Source organism: Osmerus mordax, chromosome 6 (genome assembly GCF_038355195.1).
Source record: "Osmerus mordax isolate fOsmMor3 chromosome 6, fOsmMor3.pri, whole genome shotgun sequence".
NCBI lineage: Eukaryota > Metazoa > Chordata > Actinopteri > Osmeriformes > Osmeridae > Osmerus > Osmerus mordax.
In genome coordinates, this window is record NC_090055.1 from 19675065 (window position 1) to 19691118 (window position 16054).

Sequence of the window (16054 nt, forward strand, 5' to 3'; positions counted from 1 at the left end):
TAAGCACCAGGCGAATATTTGGCTTGAAGTCATCTCACAACCTTGTACTGTGTGGTGAGTCATAAGTTACCAGGAATCCTTCATTCAGAGTTGTTTTCTCTTGAAATGGCCACAGCAGGGCTGGCTGGGCAGCTGATGGGCTGGTTGCAGTTTCATAAGACAGATTCGAATGGCCACAAGTGAGCAGGAATTCTGACCAACAGAACGCCTGTGGCCTGGCAAGAACGTACTGCCTTCCAGTGTAAAGGGAATTACCCTCCCTGTGGGTGTGTGGGAGTGTGTGTGTGAGGGGGTGTGGGAGTGTGTGTGTATGTGTTGGAGTGCGAGTGTGTGTCCGTAGTACTTAGAATCACACAAGCATATTCAGGAACTGTGATGTCCTCAGTGTTCTCTGTGTGTGGAGGCTCAAGTGTGCGGTGAGGTTAGGCTAAAGGAAGCCTCAACACAAACAAGGCTTTAGGTCTGGCTGTTCCAATCCAGTCTTGAGCCCCGTTAAGGTCAGGCTTGACAACAGAGGGATGAACAGGTGATCAGGAGTCGGGATCTAAGTATAATCTGACCTTATGTGACCTCCCCGTGCCTGACCCAAGGGATAGAAAAAAGGTTCTCTCATATGCTGGAACTTTGTAAGCTAAAGCCTTGGCAGGTTCATCGTCTCCCAGGTCTCTGAACCACCTCTGGTACATACTCTCCTTGGCTGGCCACTGCATTCCCAGGAGCTACCGTGCAGGCTGTGTTGGGGTTGAGAATGTGAGGTAACAGCAGTCAGGTCAGGTGTGTTGGGGTTGAGAATGTGAGGTAACAGCAGTCAGGTCAGGTGTGTTGGGGTTGAGAATGTGAGGTAACAGCAGTCAGGTCAAGGTGTGTTGGGGTTGAGAATGTGAGGTAACAGCAGTCAGGTCAGGTGTGTTGGGGTTGAGAATGTGAGGTAACAGCAGTCAGGTCAGGTGTGTTGGGGTTGAGAATGTGAGGTAACAGCAGTCAGGTCAGGTGTGTTGTGGTTGAGAATGTGAGGTAACAGCAGTCAGGTCAGGTGTGTTGGGGTTGAGAATGTGAGGTAACAGCAGTCAGGTCAGGTGTGTTGGGGTTGAGAATGTGAGGTAACAGCAGTCAGGTCAGGTGTGTTGGGGTTGACAATGTGAGGTAACAGCAGTCAGGTCAGGTGTGTTGGGGTTGAGAATGTGAGGTAACAGCAGTCAGGTCAGGTGTGTTGGGGTTGAGAATGTGAGGTAACAGCAGTCAGGTCAGGTGTGTTGGGGTTGACAATGTGAGGTAACAGCAGTCAGGTCAGGTGTGTTGGGGTTGAGAATGTGAGGTAACAGCAGTCAGGTCAGGTGTGTTGGGGTTGAGAATGTGAGGTAACAGCAGTCAGGTCAGGTGTGTTGGGGTTGACAATGTGAGGTAACAGCAGTCAGGTCAGGTGTGTTGGGGTTGAGAATGTGAGGTAACAGCAGTCAGGTCAGGTGTGTTGGGGTTGAGAATGTGAGGTAACAGCAGTCAGGTCAGGTGTGTTGGGGTTGACAATGTGAGGTAACAGCAGTCAGGTCAGGTGTGTTGGGGTTGAGAATGTGAGGTAACAGCAGTCAGGTCAGGTGTGTTGGGGTTGACAATGTGAGGTAACAGCAGTCAGGTCAGGTGTGTTGGGGTTGAGAATGTGAGGTAACAGCAGTCAGGTCAGGTGTGTTGGGGTTGACAATGTGAGGTAACAGCAGTCAGGTCAGGTGTGTTGGGCAGCATGAGCAACAAACAGACTATTATAAACACCAGAACCAGCAACAGTGCTGGACTGATCTTGATGATTGTGACTCAAACAAACAAAAGTGATTTAAATAATAATTTATTGAATCAAAACTCAAGTTTAGAAAGCCATGTGCAATCCTAACCCAGAAAAATGTGCACTTAACAGAAAACCAGAAGATCCACGCTACATCATTACATGATCATGTTTCCCAGTAGGACTTCATAATGTAATAACGTCTCTCTAATTTACAACGTACACAGATGGATACAGAGGAGAACAGGATAACAGGAAGAACATGAAACCCATGGAAAGAACCAGAATATCTGGAATGGTTCTAGAATCCTATATCCTTCGGCTCAAGTCCGTTACATGCGAGAGACAGGGAGTCAATTTCAAAGCCACTTTCACCAAAGGCCACTCAGTAGTACGTGTCACTTCCTGTTTGGAGACTCAGAGCTGTGACACTCAGCCCGCACCTGTGTGTGTGTGTGTGTTTTTACACCCAGTTAGACCACTGGGTGGAGGGATCACCCCTCTCAGTATGCAGTATCGTGTCAGGGTGTATGAACATGTCTCCTTAATACTGGGCTTTTTATTTACATTATTTAGTTTTTAATCATTACTGCTGAACACATTGCACGTGTGTCTCATACAGAGCGGGCATTAGCTTAGGTCAGGGTGGTCCACAGATGCTGCTGCTGACAAAGTACCTCCAGAACAGAGACGTTGAAAGGCAGCTACTCGCTACTGTTCATTACTAAACTATCTCAAAAGTCATGACGATACTGGCTGTTATATATACATAACTAAGTACCAATGCTTCAAAATGATTTGAGATGTCATGGATAGGATTAGTGATAGTTTTCTATGAATATAAGATACATCATCAAAAGGCTCTGTAAAATAAATCATCAGAAAATGATCCAGATGTGAAGCGGGTAAACGGCAGCATCACCAGGGCAGAAGGCAGGGAGGAGAGGACTGGGAGGAGAGGACTGGGAGGAGAGGGAGGAGAGGGCAGGGAGGAGAGGACTGGGAGGAGAGGGAGGAGAGGGCAGGGAGGAGAGGACTGGGAGGAGAGGGAGGAGAGGGCAGGGAGGAGAGGACTGGGAGGAGAGGACTGGGAGGAGAGGACTGGGAGGAGAGGACTGGGAGGAGAGGGCAGGGAGGAGAGGGAGGAGAGGACTGGGAGGAGAGGGAGGAGAGGACTGGGAGGAGAGGGCAGGGAGGAGAGGACTGGGAGGAGAGGACTGGGAGGAGAGGACTGGGAGGAGAGGGCAGGGAGGAAAGGGAGGAGAGGACTGGGAGGAGAGGGAGGAGAGGACTGGGAGGAGAGGGCAGGGAGGAGAGGACTGGGAGGAGAGGACTGGGAGGAGAGGACTGGGAGGAGAGGGCTGGGAGGAGAGGACTGGGAGGAGAGGACTGGGAGGAGAGGGCAGGGAGGAGAGGGAGGAGAGGACTGGGAGGAGAGGGCAGGGAGGAGAGGACTGGGAGGAGAGGACTGGGAGGAGAGGGAGGAGAGGACTGGGAGGAGAGGGCAGGGAGGAGAGGGAGGAGAGGACTGGGAGGAGAGGGCAGGGAGGAGAGGACTGGGAGGAGAGGGCAGGGAGGAGAGAACTGGGAGGAGAGGGCTGGGAGGAGAGGGCTGGGACGAGAGGGCTGGGAGGAGAGGGCTGGGAGGAGAGGGCAGGGAGGAGAGGGCTGGGAGGAGAGGGCAGGGAGGAGAGGGCTGGGAGGAGAGGGCTGGGAGGAGAGGACTGGGAGGAGAGGGCTGGGAGGAGAGGGCTGGGAGGAGAGGGCAGGGAGGAGAGGGCAGGGAGGAGAGGACTGGGAGGAGAGGACTGGGAGGAGAGGGCTGGGAGGAGAGGACTGGGAGGAGAGGGCTGGGAAGAGAGGACTGGGAGGAGAGGACTGGGAGGAGAGGGCTGGGAGGAGAGGACTGGGAGGAGAGGGCTGGGAGGAGAGGACTGGGAGGAGAGGACTGGGAGGAGAGGACTGGGAGGAGAGGGCAGGGAGGAGAGGGCTGGGAGGAGAGGACTGGGAGGAGAGGGCTGGGAGGAGAGGGCAGGGAGGAGAGGGCAGGGAGGAGAGGGCTGGGAGGAGAGGACTGGGAGGAGAGGGCAGGGAGGAGAGGGCTGGGAGGAGAGGACTGGGAGGAGAGGACTGGGAGGCACCAGCAGCACAGGCTCTGGAAGCTCCTTGTGTAGAGCTTGGCAGCTTATTGTAGTCTGCGTCAATGGTAACACTGACAATAACACAGCTCGAGGCATCAGTTCAACAACACTCTTAAAAAGGTTTAGGAAAAATACAAAACATTTACTTAAAAAAAAAAATCATCTTTAGAGCATCTCATATATAATTGTTAACCAAGAGCCGCTAATAAATATATTTCTATTTGCAAAAGAGAAAAAAAAAAAAAATGGCACATTCTCATCACTCCTTCCAGTTACAGCACTTTCTCAAGTACACATCGCAAAACACCAGGAAGAACAGCGACTCGACTTGAAGCGCTAGGCATTGTTTGGCAGCCTGCGAGTTCCAGTCTGACGGTTTAGCAGGTTGTGGATGTTTTGATGAAGTGGTTATTGTCCCTGAGCGAGGGACGACGAGGCCTGCATGATACCCAGACGGCCGTTCACTTTGACTGTTTTCGTAGGAGCGGTGACCTGGATTATAGTAAAAACAAGCCTTACTTTTACACTCAAGCCATCACGTTCAAGCATCATGATGCATTCAGTATAAATTATCGGTAATCCAATTGTCTTTCTTAAATTTTTTCTCTCAGTTTGTCTGTTTCCCCTGGTCTTCCTGGAGGGTTTAGGTTGGTTTAGGTGCAGTTCTATGGGGGCATGTGAAGCCCTCTGACTGCTTGTAAAAAGGGCTGGACAAATCTAATTTGATGAGATTTTCCAAAAAAGAGTACTTGTGAAGTGCCCACTCGTGTAAACAACTTCCCTCCTGCCGTACCTGCTGAGGGATACCTGTGTGTCCTGTAGCCTACTGTGTTTAAACTCCGCCCCACTGACACCAGGGGTGGGGTTACAGTGCCGTCTGGGCAGGGGGAAATATTCTATTAAATACCACTGTAACATCCGTGGTTATGAGATAAAAACACATTTTAACTTAAATACCACTTCACATTTTTACTTTGACTCTAAACCAGTGTTCAGGGTTAGGCTTTAAACCTGTAAGGATCTAAACCAGTGTTCAGGGTTAGGGTCTAAACCTGTAAGGATCTAAACCAGTGTTCAGGGTTAGGGTCTAAACCTGTAAGGATCTAAACCAGTGTTCAGGGTTAGGGTCTAAACCTGTAAGGATCTAAACCAGTGTTCAGGGTTAGGGTCTAAACCTGTAAGGATCTAAACCAGTGTTCAGGGTTAGGGTCTAAACCTGTAAGGATCTAAACCAGTGTTCAGGGTTAGGGTCTAAACCTCTAAGGATCTAAACCAGTGTTCAGGGTTAGGGTCTAAACCTGTAAGGATCTAAACCAGTGTTCAGGGTTAGGGTCTAAACCTGTAAGGATCTAAACCTGTGTTCAGGGGTGTGGTCTAAACCCGTGTTCAGGGGTTTGGTCTAAACCCGTGTTCAGGGGAGTGGTTTAAACCCGTGTTCAGGGGTGTGGTCTAAACCCATGTTCAGGGGTGTGGTCTAAACCCGTTTTCAGGGAAGTGGTCTAAATCCATGTTTAGGGGTGTGGTCTAAACCTGTATTCAGGGGTGTGGTCTAATCCTCTATTCAGGGGCGTGGTCTAATTCTGTTTTCAGGGGTGTGGTCTAAACCTGTGTTCAGGGGTGTGGTCTAAAACTGTGTTCAGGGGAGGGGTTTAATCCTGTGTTCAGGGGTGTGGTCTAAACCCATGTTCAGGGGTGTGGTCTAAACCCATGTTCAGGGGTGTGGTCTAAACCCGTGTTCAGGGGAGTGGTCTTAACCTGTGTTCAGGGGAGTGGTCTTAACCTGTGTTCAGGGGAGTGGTCTTAACCTGTGTTCAGGGGAGTGGTCTTAACCTGTGTTCAGGGGTGTGGTCTAAACCTGTGTTCAGGGGAGTGGTCTTAACCTGTGTTCAGGGGTGTGGTCTAAACCTGTGTTCAGGGGAGTGGTCTTAACCTGTGTTCAGGGGTGTGGTCTAAACCTGTGTTCAGGGGAGTGGTCTTAACCTGTGTTCAGGGGTGTGGTCTAAACCTGTGTTCAGGGGAGTGGTCTTAACCTGTGTTCAGGGGTGTGGTCTTAACCTGTGTTCAGGGGAGTGGTCATCTAATCCTGCATACCTTCTTGAGGCGGTCAGCAGCACTGCCAGACCGTATGGCCTCCAGCATGGCCTCCCGAGCCAGGACAGGATTCCCCCCCGCGCTGGGCCTGGGCTGGCCGGAGGGAGGAGGAGGAGGAGGAGGGGGGGGCATCATGGAGGGAGGAGGAGGAGGGGGGGGCATCGTGGAGGGAGGAGGAGGAGGGGGAGGCATCGTGGAGGGAGGGAGAGGGACAGAGTGGGAAGGGGAAGGAGGAGAGGGAACATGGTGTTTCTCCACTTCAGTTCTCCTGGACTGCTCCAGCTCATCTGCTGCCTCACAGTGGGTCTGGAGAACCACAGAACAGACTGGTGAGTTTGTCTGGAGAACCAGAGAACAGGAGAACAGACTGGGACATTCGAGTAGCAGTAATAACAGGAACAACTCCATAATAATCTTATATCAGTATATATTCTGGGTAAATCTGCAGAAACGCCACAGAAAGCTGAACTCTGACCTTCTTCAGCCTCCCGGAGCTGCTAGGAGCTCTGAGGGCCGCCAGCAGCGCAGACCTCTCGCTCTCCTCCTCCACGAAGGATGACGTCTTGACCGCCACGCTGCCGCCGTTAGCGATCTGGAGACAACACGACTATCACGCTCAAACCCATGAAGACAAGCACAATCAGTACTACCAATCTGCTGACATCTGCAGTGTTTGACAAGGCCAAGGACTCACACTGACTTTAACACTTTATCGACACTTTGCCATATTGTATGTTGCCCTATTTGTATATTATAGCTATTTTATGCACCTTCCAGCCACAGTAAATTCCTTGTCTGTGTGAACCAAGGTTATTATAGTTTTGCATTTTTCATATATTGTTTTTTCGTTTAGACTTTTTCTTTTCAGTTTAGCTTTTTCTTATCAGTTTAGTTTTAATTAGTTTTTAAAGCAGGTTTTCTAGTTTAGTTTAGTTTCTCTTTTTTGAAAATGCTTAGTTTCAGTTTAGTTTTTATTAGTTTTAGTGTTAGTCTTTTGTATTAACATATTAACCAACGCTTCCCCCCGTTTGTGGTGTTCCTGTGTATTTACTAACCAGCAGCTATCGGTGCTGGTGAAAGCAGTGCTGTAGTGTTCTCTGTCTTGTCTCCGTCATGCTGCCTAACCCTGTACCGGGGTTAGCTTCTGTTTCAGGGGAGGGGGGCTTGGCATTGTCCTTTACCTTATTGAGGTAAGCTAGGTTAGCCTCCTTGTGCGTGCTTCTGAAATGTACTTTCCAATTTGTGGGATTTTTCCCTTTAAAATGTTTTCCACATATTTCACCACCTTCCGCTGCAAGGCACTTGCTTTTATCTGACACACAGTCATATTCAAAGTTATCCCAAATAGGACTAATTTCTGGGTTCCCAGTCGGAAATGTAAACTTATTTGCTCTATGAAAGACATTGACAAAGCCGAAAACTAAGGACATTTACTCTATAATTGTATTTTATTTTAGTTAAGTTTTGCGACCATACAATACAGTTTTAGTTGGTTTTGTGATCGTTTTTTTGTGATGCCTCGTTTTAATTTTTATTTCAGTTAACGACAATGTTTTTTACCACCTAGTTTTCGTTATTTTGTTCGTTTTCGTTTACGATTATAACCTTGGTGTCAATTAAATGGGCTGCATTTAAATACAGCACATTTAACGGCACCTATCGGTGCCTGAAGCGCTTTACATTTTGCCTCTCATTCACACACACACGCTGCCTGCCCATCAGAACTGCTCCAGTGGACGTGATTAGTGGACGACTCTCTCTACCCCCTGTATAATGTGAAGTATGGTGGGGGAAGAAAAATGGCCAGAATTCCTTATCATTTACATTTGACAAGCCCCATTTTGTTAAGCCCTGCAAATAATACAGTGATGGTGGTGGGCCAGACGTCTGACCTTCCTCAGACGGTCCCTGCCTCCGTTCGTCTGGATGGCCTCCATCAGAGACGAGTGAAGTGTCGTCTCCTTCTCCACCGACTTCAGGATCACCGGCTTGAACTTCTTCACGGGGCCGAACACGTTGTTCAGCTGCTGGGGATCTGGGAGGGGCACGCCCCCGGAGATCTGCACCTCCCCTGGGGGTGGAGCCTCTGGGTGGGGGGCCACGTGGGGCCGGAGAGTGGTGGTCTGGATGCTCGGGGCGTCCCGCTTCTGGGCCGGGGCCTGGTCATGGACCGGAGTCTGTTTACTGTGGGAGTTCAGGGTGGTTTGTTTCGGTGCAGAGGTGTGGGCTGCAGGCAGGGCGGGTTTAGGGTTGGCGGTGTTGGAGGTCCCTCTGGCTGAGGCGGTAGTTAAGCCTCCCCTATCCGGCCTCAGTGCCCCAGACTCCTGCCTCTCTGTGCTGCTGTCAGAGTAGCTAGTTGACCTTTTAGGACCTCCAGAGTGAGAGTTCAAGTCGGTCGTTCCTCTGCCCTCGCCTGAAGAGCTCTCAGGTTTGTGAGAAGGCAGATATGGAGTCCGCTGAACGGGCCGGCCTTCTTCCAGAGAGCTGAAGGCACCTTTTTTCCCAGGGACAGACGATTCTGGGATCCTGGTGATGTTGACAACATGAGCAGGGGGTTTGGCTGTGTGTTTAGTGATGGCCGACGCCACATATTGGCTGGACGTTCTCCTGGAGGGTTTCAGGAACGACAGGTCTCTCTTGTCCGGGACGGACACAGGTTTGACAGGCAGGCTGACGGGCTGCTGTGAGGTTTCCGGAAGGTTTCCATCTGATTCAGCACAGCCCTCCTTCGCAACCTCCCCAGTACGTTCCTCCAGCCTGACTCCCCCTGCAGCGCCCGAAGCGGCGGTGACAAGAGATGTTTTCTGATCTCCTTCGGTCTTCTCCCTCGCCCTCATGCTGGGCCCTCTGCTGGGAGCCAGGGCAGCAGCTTCCTGTTTCTCGGTTGAGCTCCAGAAGGCCTTGGCTCGGCCCAGGAGAGGAGACTCCACACTGATGCCTGACTCAGAGGAACCTCCGAACATGTTCCTGTGCAGGTCCACTCGGACCATGTTTCCGAGCTCGTCGATCTTGATGGCTCCGTTCGTGGGGGCGGTGGGGGCCGGTGTCGGGGCCACCGTTGGCTTGGGAGGGACAACGGTGAACGTCTTCATTCCGAATCGAGACACGGGGCTGTGGGTTATTTTACTGGACGAGGAATGGCTTCTGTAGGCAGGACCTCCCTCCGCTTTCTTGGCAGTTTGGGAGTGGCTGGAGGGGAGAGAGTTCGGGCCGTCCTCTGGACCATGGAGCTTGCGGGAGTTCCCGGGATTAGGGTCAGTGTCCGCGGTCGCCTTCTGCCTCTGGAGCTGTGGTTTAGTTTTCGTCCCCGGAGCTGGTTTCTCCTTCTCTGCGCTGTAACCCTGTGTACGAGGCTCGCTCCTGGGCATGTAGAGGGGTCCCGTCTGAGCGCTGCTGGCCTGGTTTCGGCCGCAGGACGAGCCAGCATTGTTGTTCCTGTTCCGGCCCACGTCGCCAGGCTGCTGCGTGGAGTGGTGGCCCGCGGCCGCCGTCTCGGGTTCTGCACGCCGCTGCTCCGCCTCGCTCTGTTCGTACTCCTCCAGGACCTCGTCTATGGCCGTCACCGGGACGTCCAGATCCACCGCCGACACCGGAATCTCGTTACTCTCAGGAGATAAGGAGCAAGTTTTCTCTTGCACTACAGGATGCATGGATTGAGAGACAAGGAGAGATGTGAGTGCATCGATACTAGACCAGCATCGTGAGAGGACAGCTATCATGGTGGACCAGGGAAGTCTGTTATATTATACATGGCCATTGTCCCACCAACTTTAGAAAAACAACAAATCTGTCCTGTTCTGTCCCTCTCCCCACACACACTTTTTATGAAGATAATTATATTAAATGGCAGCATCCTGGGTTATCAAAGAAAAGCTGTCCCACCCATATTATAAAAACCAACTTGCACCCTTGTTGCTGACTCCCCCCACACAGCGAGAGGAGCTCACCTGCCAGCTCAGCATGCAGCCTGGCCAGCGGGAGCTCTGGGTCCTCGTCATAGCTGCCCTCAGATCTGCCCGCTTTCGTCCTGTGGATGGCATCTCTGCTGTGTCTGTCGGGATGGATGAGAAGATGTTGGGGTTTGGAGAGTTGTGCTTTGCACGTTACGTAAATATCTATTTGTTATGTTGACTCTTTTCAAGTGTAATTCAAGTCTCTTTGAAATATTTACTTCAAAGTTTATTACTTACAGTACTCTAAACTCAAGGTCTCAAATGAGTCTGAGTTATTGACGTTCTGTATGTATGTTAATCCAGTGCTTATTTTCTCTAAGTTTAATGTCCCCCACAGACATGAAGCTGCTCTGTTATTTAAAACAGCTGAGGAGAAGATGTTCCAAGATCTTTTCTAAAAGTGTGAGAAGACGGGAGGGTCCGAGACGCCAGCTCAGAGCTTTCACTCTCTCCTTCCTCTTTCTTCCCATCTCAAACCATCTCTCTTACTCCTTATCTCTCTGTCTTCCCTCTCTCTCCTCAAGTCTTCTCGTCTCTTTCCACCTTTTTCTCCTTTCCTCTCTGCCTGTCTTCCCAGCTCTCTCCCTCTCTCCCTCTCTCCTCTCTCTCTCTCTCTCTCTCTCTCTCTCTCTCTCTCTCTCTCTCTCTCTCTCTCTCTCTCTCTCTCTTCGTGCTAAGGCAGGCTCCAAGCCCCCTGGCTGCTTCTCAGTTGCTGCACATGTGGTGCTGCAGTCAGTTATCATTCAATGTTTGGCTCAATAAAACGAGCCATTAAAAGCCAGCCGGTGCTGAGTCGTGAGGAAGATGGAGACATGAGTCAGCGACTCAGACAGGAAGGGAGAGAGGAGATCATTCACTGTGGTGGGTTTAGAAGAACGTGTCTCCCATCTCCTCAGACCTCTCACCACAGCTAAACCTGGACGGGAACTCAAACGCCTTTCTACACTTTCCTCTTCATAATGTTGTGGTTTGTCCTGAAGGGTTCCTGTGTTAGTGTTACTCCTTTACGGTCATTGTCCTGGATGATGGAGCAGTGAGTGAATGGGACCCTTCCTAAACACCTCTGCTACAGGTGCACACGCTGGGACGTGGTAAACACAGCACCTGGCAAACACAGACCGGTCCTTGACTACGCACTCAAACACTATTAAACCTAACCTTTCCCATCAGTGGTTGTTCTGCTTTTCTCTCCATCAGCCTGTCGCTTTTAGAGGGAAAACACATCAGCTAAATAAATACAAATGTCCCGTGACACGCTCCCGTTACCGCGGCGACGACTCCTCACCTGTGCCTGGAGCCCCAGGTGGCACAACCCTCGTCGCTGTCGCTGGAGCCGTCGCCGGGCGGGTCCTGGACCTGACCTCCCCCCGGCCCCCGCGAGAGGCCTCCGTCGGCGGGCGGGCCGACCGCCCTGGGCTCCTCCACCTCCCCCATGCCCTCGGACGCGGCGTAGCCCTGGTCCTGGAGGCTGTCGCTGCTGGCCAGCGAAGCCGCCTCCTCCTCGTCTGTGTCCGGGGTGTGTCCGTCCACGGAGCGCCGCCGCGAGTACAGCCAGGCTGACCAGGCACCAGGAAAGACACGGCGTTTAGATGGAAGCCATTAGAATAGTTTGACAAGACGTTTTTAATCAAAGCGACACACAAAGTAGAGCTTGTGGAAAGCACAAGAGGAAGATCAAGGGTTCAGATTCATCACCACATGTAACATGCAGCAGCATCTTCTGTTAATGTGAGTATTAGCATCCACATCAGCACCCACATCAGCAGTTTGTGGTGTTACGTTGTCATGCACAGTCCTGCTGGGTATCAGTTAGTAGAGAGCTGGGCATTGGCTTGTTAGAAGCAGAGAGCAGACGAGGTGAAGGACATGCAAACAGAGGAGAGGAGGTTGGATACAGTTCAAAACACACACACACACACACAGGCACACACACACACACACAGGCACAACTGCACACACAGGCACGCAGTGTGTGCGGCCTGTCCGGTTCGGGCTCACAACCTTCCTAAGAACCCACTCATCCTTCCCAGCAATGAGGCGAGTCATGTTAGAGTCAGGAATACACACACACACGCAGACACACACACACTCCTACAGTTCATACACAAGCTCAAGTTGCATGCTCATCCTTCCAAACCATAATCACAAACAGTCTGACCTTCTGCTCACCTTCTGCTAACCAACACTCCCAAACCAAGTCTGGGAAACGGAAGGAGACACATGCACGGTAGATTTGTGCACAGTCCACACACACAAACAAGGAACAACCGGAAGTATGGCCCAAGTCTCGTAAGAAAGGTCTTCCATATCTTTAATTTAAAAGGAAGACTGCTTCCACTTCAAAATGATCTTGCAACTCTTTAAGTGGTGATTCTGCACTTGATACAGTGTAAATACATTTCCTTTTTGTGAAATATAGATCCATACCAACTAGTGACCTAACAGTGGCTTCATAAGCAGATGTGTCTACAGACTGGCCAACGACCCAACACAGGGAACATGTAAACACCACTCATCTCCATTGACCCAACACAGGGAACATGTAAACACCACTCATCTCCATTGACCCAACACAGGGAACATGTAAACACCACTCATCTCCATTGACCCAACACAGGGAACATGTAAACACCACTCATCTCCATTGACCCAACACAGGGAACATGTAAACACCACTCATCTCCATTGAGAACACCATTACAGAACTACATCATTAGAGCAACAAACCATGTTGTGTCCTAAGACCTGCCTCCAATGTCATTTGAAACATAATAATAATAATAATGCAGTCATCAATTAGCAGACACTTTCATCTAAAGCGAGGTAAGGGGGGGGTATTCAAACCCGAGGCCTCTTGATCTGCAAATGCTCTAATCACTGAACAATATCTATGTTTTTTCCAAACATTTTCAAATACCATTTGCATGAGTTAACCTGCAGTGGGTTAGCTGATGATGACGGACCCTGCAGTGGGGGATTCACAACAGGAGGAAACACACGAGGCCTGAGATGATGGCAGATACAGAACCAGGAAGGATTCCAAACGCTTCACACAAATCAGCTTTACATATTCATTGTATGTAAAAAGAAACAACAAAAAAAAACGATAAAACTCACAAAGCTAACAAAATATGTTCCCAGTTTAAAGACAGCATGCTCATGTCTACGGTGTTTTCCACCATCACCAAACCTACGCTAGGGAACCATTGATCTGTGGATCAGATGACTTCGCTCATCATCTCCTTTCAACACGCCATCAGCATCATTCTTCACTCAATACACACTGGACACATGCAGCCAGCTCCTCTTACAGTAGCTACCCTGTCTCCTCTCACACACAGTGTTGATATGCTAAGCTACATTTGTTAGGCTAAACTTGCTAGGCTAAATCAACAAGCTGCTAAGCTAAGTTGGCTAGGATAAATCAATTAGCTGCTGAGCTAAATCTGCATAGCAAAATCAACCAGGTGCTATGCTAAATCTGCTAAGCTACATCAACCAGGCACACAGAAGAGATGTGGGTATGTAGAGTCCCTTCTAACAGTGCATTGAAGACAGGAAACAGACATCCTTCAGGAGGAAGTAGGAAGTGTAGAGAGAGGGAGTTCAGTTCTGAAGGGGACGGGAGGAGGAGATCCAGGGAGATGAAGGTGCAGAATCGAGGGAGGAGAGGAGGGTGGCGGAGGAGAGGAGGGTGGAGGAGGACGGCAGCAGGAGGGTGGAGGAGGACAGAGAACGAGTGGTGATCACAGCCGACTGGAGCGCAAACGAACAGGTCCACAACAGTACACTAGGAAGGGACAGACACACACTTCAGTACGCTGGGGGAGGAAGGAGGAAGAGTACAGGAAGTGAGTCGATGGACAGAAAAAGAGAGAGAGAGATTGGCTGACAGCAGTCTGGACCTACACTGGTGCTGCTCCTTCTCCTCCAGGGTGGCCCGAGGCTCTGAGAGAGAGGGGAGAGAGAGCGGGGGAGTGGGGGAGGAAAGCTGGGCCGATGTCCGACGAGGTTTGAGCGGCACTGGACGTTCTGCACCTACAACAAACAACTGAGAGGATGTAGCAGGCAGGATCTGAGACTGAGGAGTGGAACCATGTCAAATCAGGTCTTTCATTGTGGCGGCTAAACGGGAACTGGGAAGGGTCAAATCAGTTGATCATCACAACTAAGAACAATAAATCTGGTGTTCTCTCTCCAAGGATGCTGTGTCTGTTCTGTATTAGGGTGCTGTGTCTGTTCTCACCTAGGGTGCTGTGTCTGTTCTGTATTAGGGTGCTGTGTCTGTTCTCACCTAGGGTGCTGTGTCTGTTCTCAGCTAGGGTGCTGTGTCTGTTCTCTATTAGGGTGCTCTGTCTGTTCTCTATTAGGGTGCTGTGTCTGTTCTCACCTAGGGTGCTGTGTCTGTTCTCACCTAGGGTGCTGTGTCTGTTCTCACTTAGGGTGCTGTGTCTGTTGTTCTCACCTAGGGTGCTGTGTCTGTTGTTCTCCGTCTCGTCCACCTTCAGGCTGATCGTTGACTCCGCCTCCTCTGACCCAGAGCTGGGGGTGGGGCTGTGTTTCCGAGGGCCAGCCTGACTGCTGCGGGCGTTGCCGGGAGCGTTGCCGGGAGCGTTGCCGGGAGCGTTGCCGGGGGCGTGGCCGGGGGCGTGGCCGGGGGCGTGGCCAGGGGCGTGGCCAGCCGCCAGGCTGCTACTGCTGCTGCTGCAGAGAGAACCAGCGGCCTCCGAGTCGTCGCTGGTGCTGTGGCTGAGCTCTGAGCCCGAGTCCTGGGCAAGGAGGCTGGCGGCCGGGGTGCTGGAGGCTGGAGAGCTGGGGGCAGGGGTGGAGGTGAGGGTGGAAGGGGCAGAGGAGGGAGTGTCTGGGGCGGGGGTCACAGAGGAGGGGGTGGGAGGGGGAGCAGGAGCAGGAGCCTTCCTCTTCATCTGAAGGCTCTCTGAGTACTGAGAGCCTGGAGTCACCTGGGGGGAGGAGAGAGAGAGGGAGAGAGACACAGAGAGAGAGAGAGGGAGAGACAGAGACACAGAGAGAGAGAGTGAGAGAGAGAGAGGAGGGTTATATTTTGTCCACACAAGCATTCTTGCGTTTACCCTGGTTTCTACATCTTGCAAATGGCTCCTTAAATGCAGTAATGTAGGGGATAGGTACAGCTTATGACTGGAGTGTCTTTTCAAACCTTCCCATGGGTTTGAATGAAAGCGTCTGCAAACTGAATACATTATTCTACATGTTTAGGCCTTGTGAGGTATTCTAGCCCAGCTTAGCCTTCCACACTGCCTCCGCTCCAAGTATCTGAACTCCAGAAAGGTAGTTACTCAGAATAGAAGACTCTAATCGTATTTGTATAGCACGCAGTGTTACAGTGGGCTTCACATAGGCTCATAGACCTGCACCTTACCACCCTGAACCCTCCAGGAAGACAAGGGACAACTCTCAAGAAAACATGTAAGAAACCTGGGGGGAGCAGTTCAGTGAGGGCTCCCCTCCTGCGGAGACGAACCATGTGTGTGTGTGTGTGTGTGTGTGTGACACAGAGAGAGAAAAACAGAGAGAGAGAGAGAATATGGGCCAAAGGTGAAGATAACATTGAACTCCAAGGGTAGAGTGGTATGTGGAGGACAATGTAAGTGGGTCATTACTGCTCTTGTGGCTCTGCAGTCGCCCCCAACCCAACTGTGGAGCTATTGACGAACTCACTGACCTCAAACTGCTGTCACTCACACATTCTTCACCCCCCGACACACACATGCCACACACACACTCTCACATACCACAAACCCACACCCATATACTACAAACACATATACCACACACGCACTCATATACCAGACACACACATGCAATCGCACACACACACACTAATATACACAGACAGTATTCCCCCTGTGTGCTAGTGTAGTGACCCCTCCCTGTCTCAAGGCTTGGTAGCACCAGGGGTCTGAAGGTTGCGCCGGTCATCAAGGTCGGACCACCATCATCCTCACAGCTCCTCACAGCACCTCCAATTCACTGACACCAGCCAACAGTCAGTCTCAGAACGCATTCCTCCTTCAATACCCCAAAACCCCTGCCCCCCCTGACAACAACAGTCCTGA

General features: G+C 51.1%; 1 protein-coding gene across 1 annotated transcript in view; it reads right to left on the minus strand.

The window, feature by feature from the left end:
- Window positions 1-1821: 1821 nt before the first annotated feature.
- The window catches only part of cobl (cordon-bleu WH2 repeat protein), a 37524-nt gene continuing 23291 nt past the window's right edge, over window positions 1822-16054 (minus strand). The window contains exons 10-18 of the mRNA XM_067238137.1: window positions 14425-14920; window positions 13869-13997; window positions 13709-13749; window positions 11245-11540; window positions 9954-10057; window positions 7899-9643; window positions 6482-6598; window positions 6007-6312; window positions 1822-4407 (exon numbers count right to left, since the gene is read on the minus strand). Coding sequence (XP_067094238.1) covers window positions 4324-4407; window positions 6007-6312; window positions 6482-6598; window positions 7899-9643; window positions 9954-10057; window positions 11245-11540; window positions 13709-13749; window positions 13869-13997; window positions 14425-14920 — 3318 coding nt within the window. The 3' untranslated portion in view covers window positions 1822-4323. The remainder of the gene's footprint in view (window positions 4408-6006; window positions 6313-6481; window positions 6599-7898; window positions 9644-9953; window positions 10058-11244; window positions 11541-13708; window positions 13750-13868; window positions 13998-14424; window positions 14921-16054) is intronic.